The following is a 15329-nucleotide window of genomic DNA, read 5'->3' as shown; positions in this document are numbered from 1 at the left end:
GTCGGTGGCCTTGCGCGGTTCTGCGTCGGGCGCTGAGGTGAGGCGGCACAGGGGTGTGACCGGTAGGGAGGCTGGCTGGAGGGATGGGTGGCGCCGACGTGCTCGGGCCCCCGTCACTGGCACAGGGGTGTGCCGGTCCGGATGCGTCCGCTCCCCCGCCTCCCCCATTCCCCGGCCGCGTGCTGGTTGTCACAGCTCCGGCGATGTTCAAGGCAGGACGTATGTTGTGGTTGTCGGTCGGTGGTGTTCCTTCGGTGCAAAGTTGATCTCTTTAGATGGTCTTGGGAATCTCTGGATGTTGGGCGGTGGCCCTGGTGGCGGGAGGCGTGGCGTTTGGGGGTGGAACCTGCCTCTTAGGTGCGGGTGGGCAGCCATGGTTTTGCGGGGGACGTGGCTGCAGGTGGTTGGCAGAGTAGGGGTGTGTTGGAGGGGTGTGAGTGTCGGGGTTCATCACTTGCACAGTTCCTATCTGGCCGTCGGTGGCGGCGTCTGTGGACGTTGTATTCTTCTTGAAGGCTCCGTCGCGGTGCTCCTGCCCCTTGCGTCGCTCCGGGTGAAAACTTGATCTGTGGATGGGACGGTGGCGGCTATCCGTGATCGTACCCTTCTGGGAGGCACCGTCTTGGAGCCTTTACTTCGTCATTGTCCATCTCACCCCTGCTCGGTGGCTTCAAGTGGTTCTTCATAGCTCATATTTAGTTTGCTTGGTTGTGCCCGAGTGGTGTGAAGGTGCCCGGCCTTTGTATCTAGCCTTGGGTGTGTTCGTGGTGGCGTGCGTTTGTTCGGCTCGCTCAGATGTATGTGGTGATGGTTGCTTTATAATATAAGTCATGGGAAAACCCTTTTTCGACAATGAATCTCAGAAGCAATAATCGTCTGAATTTCGCGAATGATATGGCCAAGTTTTCAACCATTGCCATCCTTGATGTTTGTTACCACTTCCTTGCAGTCTGAGGCAATTACCGCCTGGTTTAGTCCCAGATCTGAAGCTAGTGCATGCCAAAGCTTTAAGGCAAGCCAGTGCTTCAAGGACAGCTGGTTCGATCGGTAATGCCTATGAACACACGAGCAAAGGCGTCTAGATAGATTGATTTGGATTCCCAACCAGTCGCCAAAGGAAGATCTTCACCTTTGAAGGAACCTCTATCTTCACCTTTGAAGTTCTTCCTGGCCACTAGAAGAATCACCGCGACCTTCTAACCAAGCCTCTCGACCAAGTTTAGTTGATACAAGCATTCTAGTATAATACCCGGGCAATCCCAGCGGCTAGAGATGAAAATGGAGTGAAAACTTTTCGCTTATACGGAAGAAAAATGAAAATGAAGAGGAAATATGAAAACGGAAATGAAAATTTGCAAAACGGAAGTGAAAATGGAATTTTTTATACGGAAACGGAAACAAAAATGAAACGTTGTTTTCTGGTGGAACAGACATGGAAACGGAACTTTCCGTTTCCGTGAATACGGAGTTTCTGTGTTTACTATAGGCTTATGACTGCTTTGCAGCCCAACCACCAAACAACACACAATCACACAATGAGCACTTATGTTTCCGTGTCCGCTCTGTATTTGCTCTGTATCTGTTTCCGGTAGTATTTGTTTCCGTTTTCATTTTCGAGGTTTCTGTATTTGTTTCCGCTTCTGCAAACAAATATGAAAACAAATATGATAGCACTTAGTTCCGTCCGTTTCCACTCCATTTTCATCCCTACGAGCGGCTGCCAGGGTCATGGCAACGGAATCCTTCTGTGAAAACCCATACATGTTCACAACGTTAACGGATCTATAAAATCCCCTTAAAAAATATTATGATTCGCAAGCTGCACAAAAAAAAATCCCAGGCCAAAAAAAAAATGGCCCATTTTCATGTACATATTTGTTTTTTTTCTATGCCATGTACTATATTGTTACGAAAATCTCCCTAAACTAGTTATGTATGTATTTGTGTATGTACAAAAAAAAACTCGATTTTTCTTAGATGCAGAACTACGTTTTTTTTTTAAGTCCTCACTGTAGCCTGTCCTCTGTTGGCACTTTTCGCTCCATCGATCCCTAATGCTGCTTCTTTGCTCATCGGGGTTCACCGAGTTAACTGGTAAAACAACAAGGCCGATTCTGGGATGTTGCATAGCTCCACTCCACAAGAAGCGAAAGAAACCGCATGCCCCGTGCAGTGTTGTTCAAACGGCCTATGCTGCGCCACAAGATGTCCTCAGTGAATTCATAGCTTCCCTTCAACGTTCCCAACACCGATGTACTCCCTCCGTCCCATAATGTAAGTAGTGTCAAAAAACGTCTTACATTATGGGACGAAAGGAGTATGTTAGAATTTTAATGCTTGACTGCGTTGTCCAACAAATGTATGTATGCAATGTATAAATCTCCATCGAGTATGTATGCAGATCACGATCAGAATCGGCTGTACATTCGGATATGACAAGTTATGGGTGGGTGGGGTGGGTTCTTTGAAAAGGGGGGGTTTCGTCGTCAGTTGTAATCATACCGCAACGCAGACTCAATCTCAGGACTCCCTGGGTCCAGCTTGGCTGCATCCAGAAAAGCATCGCATGCAGCCCCATAGTCCTGATGATGATACAGTATAAGATTAGAAACGATGAAGGGCATGTGGCGACAGTCATCAATAACAAACTAGACAACCAGATAGATATCTTCGTTCACACCTTCAATAACATGAGCGCTTGGCCCTGCCGGTAGCAGGCCTTTGGCCAGCCAGGCCTCATTTCTCTGCACGCAAGAGCATCCCGCAAAGCCTCATGTCCATCGCCCATGCAGAGCCAGCAAAAGCTCCTGTCCGACAACAAGGTGGCATCATGACGGTCATACTCCATTGCCTGCATGCACCCAACAGGTTGAACGCAAACTTAGGACATGTCTGATCTGATTATATAAAAACAATAATCACATCTTGCTTGTAACTATTTGTACTTCAAAAGGCGAGAAAGAACGACTTGAAGTTCTGATGAATTTTAGAACTTAGAAGTATACTAGTCTGGACAATATAGTCAATTCAAGCAAATTTCCTTATAGCAGTAACTAAAGTATAAGAATAGGACAATGTTGCAGTAAAGATAATTTCCCACTCTTCCTTGAAAGTAAGAGATATCACAGTAGCCCAAAGTACAAACCCACAGCCCAGAAATAGCCGGCGAACAGACCCAGTGCATGAGGTTGGCCACACAACAGTATTTGCTGCCTGTATGACCAGGAACCTGAGAGTGCGCTGCAACTTCGGGTATTTGCTTCCCTGTGTGAGTCTTTCGCATTTTTTCTCTGTTTTACAGTTGACTGTCTTTCTTTCCCTCTTCTATAATGCAAAAGCAGAGCTACACTGTTCAAGCACAAGAACGGTTCTGCTGTTTAAGGACCCATAGAAGTCCTTGTCAGGTCCTCATGATCAAACTTTCATATGGCATTGGCAATAAAAATTATCTTCAATAAATTGAAGAGAGATGTGTCTCAAAGCAAAGAGTGAGGCCAACTGTACTTATCGGTCACAATGATGATCACTATCTCTAGAGGGAGCATGTAGGACAAGAATAATGTGAAACCAGATCACGATCACCTGACAGCTATTCAAGCAACTTCAGCTAATGAGATGCAGTTCAAGATTACACATCGAGAAACAGGGTGTAGTAGCATACCGCACTGTACAGTGTTGCCGCAGTAAAATGAATCGGGACTTAGGAATGCAAGTATAAAGCAGTACCTATACTATTAAAGTTCTAAAAATCGATAGGCACTAATTGGGTGGCAGGGTGGTGCCTAGTGCTCGGCTATTGCAGACAATTTTGGAAACAGTGTGTAATATTGTGGCACAAAAAAAGGGGGAGGCGTTTTGGCTCCCGGGAGCACGTGCTCCCGCATGAACAGTAATTCCAAAGTAGTAAAATGTTTTCAAAAAATTCTGAACTTTTTTGTGGATGTTCGTGTCGCAAGCGTCCTTGATAATTTTCATGCGAAACGGAGCAATAGTGTTTCGTTGGTGAAAAAACAAATTTGGGGTAACATCTGGTGTTCAATTGGTTTTGTTTTTTCTGCACAGTCCAAAATGTTTAACCATTTTGCCTAAGAATTTGCAGTTAGCATTTGGATGTGACTATGAAGACATAAAAAATTTGTTGGGATTTTTCTGACATTTAAAAAATCATTTTCGCACGCAGGAGCACGTGCTCCCAGGAGCCAAATTGGATTTCCACACAAAAAATTAGCAGACCAGTCATGTTTCATTTCAGAAACATCTTGATCCTCATCTTGCTCCTGATAGTACAAGCCTACAAGGAAATGTTTATTTCCAGAACTCATGACATCTATCATCTGACCAGTACAACAAAAATTATCTACCACATAAAGAAGTGTGTGTGCCAGATTGCCCTCCCCTCCCCCCCCCCCCCCCCCCCCTCCCCCTCTGCCCATCACCCAGTAGGCCACTATGAATATGGCGGCTATTAAGTTTCTTGTATAAGAAACTACTTATCCTGGGCTCGGCAATCATCTACCTTGATCTGCACTTTCTACATACAAATAAACTCACAAGCCCATCAACTCCCAACCAAATTTTTTTTAAAAGATTATCAATAGCATGTATAAAATTCGTGTTCATTGAATCAAAATAGGCAAAAAGAAACATGGCTAATTTTATGTATGGTAATTCTAACTGAGAAACTATAGATTAACAGTTGATGCCAATGTTAAACTAGAAATTATATAAACTAAACAGGATCTAATGCATACCTGTTTCATAGACACTCTTGCATGCCGTATTATTCCGTCAATGCTCCAATCATGCACAGTTGGAATACAAGAAGTTACAGGAAATAAGATCGCAACACCTTCCCTTGTACCACTCAGTGCAGCGAGTTCTATTGGAAACCTACCAAACTGTTATAACCAAAGTTCAACTTCAGAAAAGCACTTCCAGAAAGGCCAGGGAGTGTACTCCACTGGATCATTAGTGAGATAAAAAATAGTTCCGATAATTAAGAAAAAAACGAGAACTAATTGTGAAAATGACTGTAAAAGAACAGTGTTTGTCCCTTTCCACTTTAAACTGTTCCTTCTAGCATCCCCTCGTTCTGTCTGCAACCTGACAACCCTAACGGAACTCGAAACACGATTCCAAATTGTCTTGTTTTCTTCGGCGATGATATTGAGTCTTTAAACATAAGTAGCATTGGTACAGTTAATCTTGTACAAGTCCAACTAACTCATACAAGATATGCAGGATTTCAAAAAAATGGTGAAGCTGTTTCAACTTAGCGATATCTACGACATCATTGAAGAGCTAGGTGATGAAATTAGTCAAAGAATTGCATGATTAAGAATAGAGATATACTAGAGATTTATTTTTATTATTTTCCAATCATCATTGAGGAGCAGACCAACTGTTGGTGAAGGACGAGGAGATTAAGCATAGATGGCTGGAGTACTTCGACAAGATGTTCAATGAGGAGAATGAGAGCTCTACAATTGAACTGGACGACTCCTTTGATGATACTAGCAGGCATTTTGTGCGGCGAATCCAGGAGTTGGAGGTCAAGGAGGCTTTAAAAAGGATGAAAGGAGGCAAGGCGATGGGCCCTGATTGTATCCCTAATAGCTATAGTATGGCAACTAAGCTTTTCAACCTCATTTTTCGGGCAAACAAGATGCCAGAAGAATGGAGACGGAGTATATTATTACCAATCTTCACGAACAAGAGGGATGTTCAAAGTTGTACTAATTACCGTGGAATTAAGCTGATGAGCCATACAATGAAGCTATGGGAGATTCATTGAGCACCGCTTAAGAAGTATGACAAGCGTGACCAAAAATCAGTTTGGTTTCATGCCTGGGAGGTCAACCATGGAAGCCATTTTCTTGGTATGACAACTCATGGAGAGATACATGGAGCAAAAGAAGGATATGCATATGGTGTTCATTGACTTAGAGAAGACCTACGATAACATACCATGTGGTGGGCCTTGGAGAAACACAAAGTCGCGGCAAAGTACATTAACCTCATCAAGGACATGTACGATATGCATGGAGATATCCCATGGTGTATGCTCTTTGCGGATGATGTGGTGCTAATTGATGATAGTCGGACGGGGGTCAATAGGAAGTTAGAACTATGAAGACAAACCTTGGAATCCAAAGGTTTTAGACTTAGTAGAACTAAAACCGAGTACATGAGGTGTGGTTTCAGTACTACTAGGCACGAGGAGGAGGTTAGCCTTAATGGGCAGATGGTGCCTCAATAGGACACCTTTCGAATATGGGTAAATGCTGCAGAAGGATGGGGATATCGATGAAGATGTGAATCATCGAATCAAAGCCAGATGGTTGAAGTAGCGCCATGCGTCTGGCATTCTCTGTGACGAGAGTGCCACAAAAGCTAAAAGGCAAGTTCTATAAGATGGCAGTTCGACCTGCAATGTTGTATGACGCTGAGTGTTAGCCGACTAAAAGACGACATGTTTAACAGTTAGGTGTGGCAGAGATGCGTATGTTGAGATGGATGTATGGCCACACAAGGAAGGACCGAGTCCGGAATGATGATATACGAGATAGAGTTTGGGTAGTGCCGATTGAAAGAAGCTTGTCCAACATCGTCTGAGATGGTTTGGGCATATTCAGCGTAGGCCTCCAGAAGCGCCAGTGCATAGAGGACGGCTAAAGCGTGCCGGTAATGTCAAAAGAGGTCGGGATAGACCAAACTTGACATGGGAGGAGTCCGTAGAGAGTGATCTGGAGGACTGGAGTATTACCAGAGAACTAGCCATGGACAAGGGTGCGTGGAAGCTTGCTACCCATGTGCCAGAACCATGAGTTGGTTGCGAGATCTTATGGGTTTCACCTCTAGCCTACCCCAACTTGTTTGGGACTAAAGGCTTTGTTGTTGTTGCTGTTGTCCAATCATCTATCTGGATTATTTGAGCCACAAGATCAGGCGGCACTCTCAAAATGCGGCCAACCCTTCACATATCAAAGGGATCAAACTATATGACAATGCCAATAGCACAACAGCTTAAACTAAGATGGTGGTGTCGTCAAGTTAGCTATATGTCACAGTATCAATGACGAAGCCAGGTTTACCAGAATGAGTGTACAGAGTTCAAGATTTTATAAATTCCCTAGCTATTTTCCAATTTGAATGTATTTTATATACTTAGTTTATGATTTCTTACCATGAATTGGTGTATGTACACCCATGTCCACTTGTGGCTCCACCCATGCACATGCTAAGAGATAGGTGCTTCAAGAAATAGATATAACGGTCCTAAAACGAAATGAAAAATGCCAGCACCTCATTGGTTCTAGTATTGTTCCAAATGGTAAATGTCGCAGGAATTTCACGTGGATTGGGGGATTTTGCAAAGGCAAGGCACACGTGGATGACCTAGGTTAGGGCCCCTATTCTAGGGGTAACACCCTATCCTGCTGGATGTTTTCTATCATATGAACAGTATGGTTACAATAAGGGGTTGACGAGTGATGACCATGGATGGCGTGTCTGCTAGAGACTTCGTATATCTGTCTTCGCCTCTTCTAAGATCTCGGGCCATCCTTTTCCTACATGAGACGACGAGGATGTAGAGTACAATGGCTGTTATGAGCCATGATGATGGTCGTTACTAATGGAATTACCCCCAACGCCATAATGCCTCCATTTATTGACCACGTCTGGTTCAGTCAGATGGACGCCACGACATTTATTAGCTTGATGGACTTTAAGATGTCGTCCCAACCGAGTGACTCCTGATGTGGACTCGGGTTGTTCAAACCTGCTAGGCTAAATCGTTGTCATGGGCCTACCTTGGGGGGATCCCGCCGTCAGTAGCCCCCAAGTCCTTCAAGGTCTCAGGGATGGTGCTGATTCCTTGATTAAGGAAGGTTCTCCTGGAAGAACCAACTGAAATAGTTGTCGCGCCGCTTGATGAGAGCCCTTGATGGTCTTGAAAAGTACCTGAAAAGGTATATGTTGTTTGTAGTAAAGACTCACTGATACCTAACACACTCGCCTAAGAGCTTTGCTTATGGCTTGTAGGGAAGCCTATCATAAATTCCAAGTGATCCTTGAAGAACTGGGCTTATCCGAGTGGGTCATTGTCGGTTGTTCACCTAAGAAGGTTCATTCTTTCGATCTTCATTTTCAGAACCGAGTTCTCGCACTTGGGCATTTGGTTGGGAAAACAACTAGTGCCGTTGGGGAAGCTGAGTCTGTTGTTTAGTGTTGGCAATGCCAAGTGATCTGAGACTTGAGGGAGCAGATCGTCGACGCCATCTCTTGAGGATAGCTTGTGTCCGAGCGGATGCAACCAATGAAGAACCGGGTGTGTTGTGAGCGGAGTCAAAATCATGTTGTATCCACCAACCGCCAGCGACACCGTCTGAATTGGTCAAGCTTCGGTCAAAGAGACTTCTACGACGCACAAAGGGCCGCGACTGTCAGACGGATCACTTTAATGTCTCATTGACTACGCACAATTAATGCGAGCAATCAAGTGGATGCCACCCGGGGCACTGCCCCAAGAAGCTCCTCAGATTCCCATGCGAGGCATGCGTGGCGTGGTTGTAGCCTCGGCAACCGACTGGACAGGATACGTCGAGAGGATGAGGGGCGGATGGAGAGACTTGCCTCCATACGGATGAGCCCGTCGAAAGATCTGACCTGGAGAAGGATGCCCAACGAAGAGGCAGTGTCGAACCCACGGGAGAGCGAGCATGTACTTCACAAGCCATTCATTGACCGAGGTATGTCCCTGCCCCTACACGATTTCGTGCGAGGGCTCCTCTTCTTTTACATCATTGAACTCCACCATCAAAATCTGAATGGAGTCTTGCACATTGCATGTTTCATCATGTTGTGTGAGTGCTTCCTAGGCACCCATCCACATTGGGGTCTCTGGAAGTGGATCTTCGTCATGAAGCCACATACAATGGAGAAAGGTGGGCGGATGTCGGTCTGTGGGGGAACCGGCGTTCAGCTTGTGTCGCAAGATGTTTATTTCTCGCTCATGTTCTCCAACACTCACAAGCTCTGGCAAGCCGACTGGTTTTACATCCAGGATGTGCGCACACAAGCTAGCCACAAGACCTCCCGTGAGCTCGATTGGCTGGAAACCTCAGCTGACAAAGGAGAGGCATGAAGCCAAGCTCTTGATGGAGAGGATTCGGGAGCTCAAGAATCACAGACTCACTAGGGTCGACATGATCATGACTTCGGTTGATCAACGCATCCAACCCCTCCACGTGAGAGCTCACCCGATGTGGGAGTACTCAGGCACCAATGACTCCACTTGAACGTCCCCAAAAGATTCCAAAGACAAGCACTTCTTTGCTTGGATGGAGAGCATGACTAAGGAACGCGAGAAGCTCTTCCCATTGGCACCAGTACCGGCCTTCGACTTTGATAACCAACCTCCCGATGTAAGTTGGTTGAAACCCTCAAGTGAAATTTCTTCTATCTGTTTCTCACACTAAATACATATCTTCACTTCACAGGATTTCTTATCCTCCCCTCCATGCAGCCCGATCCCGAGGGTGGTCAGGCTGCATAGATGCCTCAGCTAGAGGTCATGTTTGATGACAAAGGTTATGTGGTGCGCGAAGAGGAGATGATGGAAGGCATGGATTAGTTGCTGGGCCTCTTAGACGATCACAAGGATGATGATGTGAGGGAGGTCCATCCCCCAACCACAACAATTCCGAAGAGAAGGGTGGCTACGAGGTTACTAGATCGGAAACGTCTTAGCCAAAGCCCAACGGGACACAGGAAGAGCCGGAGCCAAGCAAACGCACGCCGCCGACAAACCCGGAGACGCAAAATCATGCGCCCTCACCAACAATCCCCAGGTCGGATGCACTAGCCGGCGTGTGTAGTGAAGATGCTCGAACGAGGACCCTGCTTTTCGGTACTTGTGTTGATTTAGATGTTTGCTGAAGTTGTGGCCGGCTGAAATTGCAGTGTCTAGTTGCCCCTGTGCATCATGGGGGTCGGTCGGGAGAATAACCTATGCTCCAGGACCACATAAGCTTAGGTGCTCCAGCGCGAACACTGCTGTTGGATCTAGATTTTGCGAGAATTATCAAACTCCTAGGGGATTTTTGCAAAAATTCACGAGCTCTCTTGGTGAACATTGGATCTGAGATCACACAGTCTTGATTTCGTCCAACTCTTTTATTCTGATCTGGTGGTAGCCTAAATAGGCGTCCTCTTAGCTAGTCGTGGAATCAATCACCTGGTCGATACGGGGCAGAGCAAATGGATCCTTGGAGCACGCCTTTTTCAAACGGTTGGTAATCAACACACATGCGCTATGTTTGGTTCTTCTTGGGAACCATGACTGGGTTTGCTAGCCGATCCGGGTGGAAGACTTCTCGGATGAAGCCGGCTTTGAGTAGTCGGGTGATCTCTTCACTGATGGCTCTGCGCATGTCTTCCGCGAAGCGACTAAGGGTCTGCTTTACCAGCTTCGCCCCTTAATGACGTTGAGTTTGTGCTCGGCAATGTCCCTTGGGACCCTGGCATGCCAGGACGAAAATTTCCTAATTCTCATGGAGTTCCTCCACGAGCGCACTTTCCTTGGGCAAGAAGATCGGTGGCAATTTGCGTTGTCTTCAATGAGTCATCGGGATGGATTCAAACCTTCTTGGTGTCCTTACCAACTGGAAGGAGGACTTGGTGGTCAGCTTCTTGTGTGATGGCAGCTTCTCGGCATCAGCCTCCTTCTGGATCTCAACCAGCTCCTCAGTCACAATCAGGGTCTCGATGATGGCCGCATTGGCGTCATCGCACTGATTAGAGTACTTAGGGTTGCCCGAGTGTCATGCCCGGCCTATCCACTAGTAAGCACAACTAGGTGGTGGGACATCTCTTGGAGGCTGGTCCCACATGGAAGTCACTGGATGCGAGGCTACATATATAACAAGGGAATCACAGGAGAAGTCAGGGAATGAATGACTGAAACTTCTGAAGCCCCTCACCACCTCTCTGTATTCCTCACATCTCCTTGCTGATTTCTCATCCCAAATCCTCATTGTATCTTCAACTTGTATCAACGATTGGTACTGAATCCGTCTGTCCATCCCATCTCCGTACTTGGGTCGTGACACCGAGATCATGATCACCCTATTAGGGCCTGGCATCTTGAGCTTGAGGTAGACGTAGCAAAGCCTAGCCATTAACTTGGCATAACCAGACAGCCCAAGATGGCGTGGTAGCCACTCTGAAGGTTAACCACCTCAAAGCTAAGGATCTTGAACCAAAAGTTGTCATCGTCGCCGAATACGACCTCCATGGCCTCTCCGACTGAAGGCGCTTCATGATGCTTGGATGGCCTCTCCTTCATGTCATGGAACTTGCAGGGCTGATCGAGGATCTCATCAAATGATAACTTCTAAAATTTGCTATACTGCCACTAGTGGATATGCTGCACATTGTCGCTGTCGTTGGAGTCAGAGCGATCCTTCTTCCTAGAGGGTTCGACATTCGCCTTGCCTTTGTCCTAAGCAGTCGGGACCTTTGGGCATATGGTTTCTTCACCGATGGTGTACTTGTTGGCAATCTCCATGAGCCGACCCATGGTCAGCACCTCGGTGCAGGCCAGCTTCTACCTCAGGTGCTCATAGGTAACTCCCTGCTTGAAGGCCTGAATGGCCTGCGGCTCTACGACGTTCTCAGTGGAGTTGCGAAGACGGGACCAGCGATTGATGTATTCACGAACAGGCGCTTCGTCCTTCTAGACGCAATTTCAAGGATTCTGACACTTTGTCGGGCCCTTGCGTACGTGCCCTCAAAGTTCTTGAGAAAGGTATCACATAGGTCATCCTCGTAAATGTTGTCTACTAGCAAGTTGTTAAGCCATGCTCACGCCTAACCCTCCAACATCAAGCGAAGATTACCACTAGTAGAAAAAGAGGCTTCCATACGCCCCCATTAGTCCCCAAAATAATCGAACCACGAACAAAGGGGTCTTTAGTCGCGGTTCGGGAGGAGACCCGCGACCAACTATCTGGGCCCAGCGCACGCTGGCGGACGGGAGGGGCTTTAGTCCCGGTTGGCCTGGCCAACCGGGACTAAAGGTCCCCGAAGGCCTTTAGTCGCGGTTGGCCAGGCCAACCGGGACTAAAGGCCCATCCAGCTGGCGGATGGGTGGGGCTTTAGTCCCGGTTGGCCTGGCCAACCGGGACTGAAGGTCCCCGAAGGCCTTTAGTCCGACGGGGAGTTGAGACACCCTGCTGATGGAACGCAATGGAGAAAGATCGACAGAGTGTTCAAAGATTTTGCAGCTGACGCAAGGAACATAAGATTTGGTCTAAGTACTGATGGCATGAATCCTTTTGGCGAGCAGAGCTCCAGCCATAGCACCTGGCCCGTGACTCTATGCATCTACAACCTTCCTCCTTGGTTGTGCATGAAGCGGAAGTTCATTATGATGCCAGTGCTCATCCAAGGTCCAAAGCAACCCGGGAACGACATCAATGTGTACCTAAGGCCATTAGTTGATGAACTTTTACAGTTGTGGGCCAGACCTGGTGTACGTGTCTGGGATGAGCACAAAGGAGAGGAATTTGACCTACGAGCGTTGCTTTTTGTAACCATCAACGATTGGCCTGCTCTCAGTAACCTTTCGGGACAGACAAATAAGGGATACAATGCATGCACGCACTGCTTACATGCGACTGAAAGTGTACGTTTGGTTAATTGTAAGAAGAACGTGTACCTGGGTCATCGTCGATTTCTTCCCCGAAATCATAACGTAAGAAAGAAAGGCAAGCATTTCAACGGCAAGGCAGATCACCGGCCGAAGCCTGCGGAACGTACTGGTGCTGAGATATTTGATATGGTCAAGGATTTGAAAGTCATCTTTGGAAAGGGTCCTGGCGGACAATCAGTTCCGCGGGGAGGTGACGGGCACGCACCCATGTGGAAGAAGAAATCTATATTTTGGGAGCTAGAATATTGGAAAGTCCTAGATGTCCGCTCTGCAATCGACGTGATGCATGTTACGAAGAATATTTGCGTGAACCTGCTAAGCTTCTTGGGTGTGTATGGGAAGACAAATGATACAAAGGAAGCACGGCAGGACCAGCAACTTTTGAAAGACCCAGATGACCGGCATCCGGAATGGTTTCAAGGTCGTGCCAGCTACGCTCTTACCAAAGAAGAGAAGGTCATTTTTTTTGAATGCCTGAGCAGTATGAAGGTCCCGTCTGGCTTCTCGTCGAATATAAAGGGAATAATAAACATGGCGGAGAAAAAGTTCCAAAACCTGAAGTCTCACGACTGCCACGTGATTATGACGCAATTGCTTCCGATTGCTTTGAGGGGGCTCCTACCGGAAAATGTTCGAGTAGCCATTGTGAAGCTATGTGCATTCCTCAATGCAATCTCTCAGAAGGTAATCAATCCAGAAGATCTACCACGGTTACAGAACGATGTGGTCCAATGCCTTGTCAGTTTCGAGTTGGTGTTCCCACCATCCTTCTTCGATATTATGACGCACCTCCTGCTCCACCTAGTCGAAGAGATTTCCATTCTCGGTCCTGTATTTCTACACAATATGTTCCCTTTTGAGAGGTTCATGGGAGTATTAAAGAAATATGTTCGTAACCGTGCTAGGCCAGAAGGAAGCATCGTCAAGGGCTATGGAAATGAGGAGGTAATTGAGTTATGTATTGACTATGTTCCTGACCTTAAGCCGATTGGTATTCCTCAATCGCGGCACGAGGGGAGACTAAGTGGAAAAGGCAAGATCGGAAGGAAATCCATGATATGTATGGACGGTCATTCTATGACTGAAGCACACCACACAGTTCTGCAAAATTCCAGCTTTGTGGCTCCGTACTTCGAGCAACACAAGAATATTTTACGCTCGGACAACCTGGGGAAGCCTGAATCCTGGATTAGAAAGGCCCACATGGAGACTTTCGGCAGTTGGTTGCGAAAACATTTAATGAATGACAATGATGTTGGAGATCAGCTGTACATGTTGGCCAAGAAACCATCTTCGACTATAACGATTTTCCAAGGGTACGAGATAAATGGGAATACATTTTACACCATCGCCCAAGATAAAAAGAGCACCAACCAAAACAGTGGTGTCCGCTTTGATGCAGCAACCGAGAATGGGCGAAAGGTCACATATTATGGTTACATAGAGGAGATATGGGAACTTGACTATGGACCCTCCTTTAAGGTCCCTTTGTTCCGGTGCAAATGGTTCAAGCTAACAGGAGGTGGGGTAAAGGTGGACGAGCAATACGGAATGACAATGGTGGATTTCAACAATCTTGGTTACCTTGACGAACCATTCGTCCTTGCCAAAGATGTCGCTCAGGTTTTTTATTTGAAGGACATGAGTAGCAAACCGAGGAAACGGAAAGATAAGAAATCGATCAGTACATCATGCGATGATCCAAAGCGCCACATTGTTCTTTCAGGGAAAAGAAACATCGTGGGAGTGGAGGACAAGACAGACATGTCAGAAGATTATAATATGTTTGGTGAAATTCCGCCCTTCAAAGTGAACACTGACCCAAGCATTAAGTTAAATGATGAGGATGCTCCATGGATACGGCACAATCGTAAGCAAGCAGGGACACAAGGGAAGAATTGATGTGTAATAATTTATTGTACCAAACTTTGTATTTGGTCGATGAACTGAATGATGTATCAAACCTTTTGTCAAACCTTCAAGGGATTTTAAAATGAATTAGTTTTATTTTTCTGATTTTTTTGATATATAATTGTATTTTTAAGATTTTAAAATGAATTAGTTTTATTTTTCTGTTTTTTTGATATATTATTTGTATTTTTAAGAATTTAAAATGAATTAGTTTTATTTTCTGATTTTTTTATATATAATTGTATTTTAAAGATTTTAAAATGAATTAGAAACAAAATAATATAAACTTTAATAAAATATACAAGTACAAACAAAATAAAATAAATTTTAATAACATAAATAAAATTGATTCAACTAAAATTATCGAAGTATTTTCTGTTCAAAATCATTGAAAGCTAAAAGAATTTTCATAAAGAACTTTTTTTGTTAGAAACTTTAATAGCAAAAATAATTATCATAAAGTAAAATAAATAAGTAATTAGAAACAAAATAAAATAAAATAAATAAGTTTTTTGTTGTAAGTAGAAACAAAACAAAATAAATAAAGCAAAAAAGAAAACAAAAAACAGGCAAAAAATAAAAAATATGCCACCTACTGGGCCACCACGGCCTGAATACGACTAGAAACCCATCGTTGGGCCAGGATTCAGGCCCGCAGAAGGCCCAGTAGGCCCATCAGGCATAGCAGTGACAATTAGGC

At 45.5% G+C, this 15329-nt stretch overlaps 1 protein-coding gene across 1 annotated transcript; it reads right to left on the bottom strand.

The window, feature by feature from the left end:
* Positions 1 to 1543: 1543 nt before the first annotated feature.
* LOC141022211 (heat shock protein sti1 homolog) lies at positions 1544 to 2848 on the bottom strand. The gene is made up of 3 exons (XM_073498523.1): positions 2681 to 2848; positions 2503 to 2582; positions 1544 to 1640 (listed from the first exon to the last, which is right to left on the bottom strand). The coding sequence occupies exons 1-3, from the start codon at positions 2846 to 2848 to the stop codon at positions 1544 to 1546; spliced, it is 345 nt and encodes a 114-aa protein (XP_073354624.1).
* Positions 2849 to 15329: the final 12481 nt, after the last annotated feature.

Source organism: Aegilops tauschii, chromosome 5, assembly GCF_002575655.3.
Source record: "Aegilops tauschii subsp. strangulata cultivar AL8/78 chromosome 5, Aet v6.0, whole genome shotgun sequence".
Lineage (NCBI taxonomy): Eukaryota > Viridiplantae > Streptophyta > Magnoliopsida > Poales > Poaceae > Aegilops > Aegilops tauschii.
This window is presented reverse-complemented; position numbering and strand designations above follow the sequence as displayed.

Coding starts and splice junctions, on each gene's coding strand:
- LOC141022211 (XM_073498523.1), bottom strand. CDS start 2,848: ATGGAGTATGACCGTCATGATGCCACCTTGTTGTCGGACAGGAGCTTT. Junction 2,583..2,680: donor AAGCGCTCATGTTATTGAAG/GTGTGAACGAAG, acceptor TATCATCATCAG/GACTATGGGGCTGCATGCGA. Junction 1,641..2,502: donor GAGATTGAGTCTGCGTTGCG/GTATGATTACAA, acceptor ATTTGTTTGCAG/AAGCGGAAACAAATACAGAA.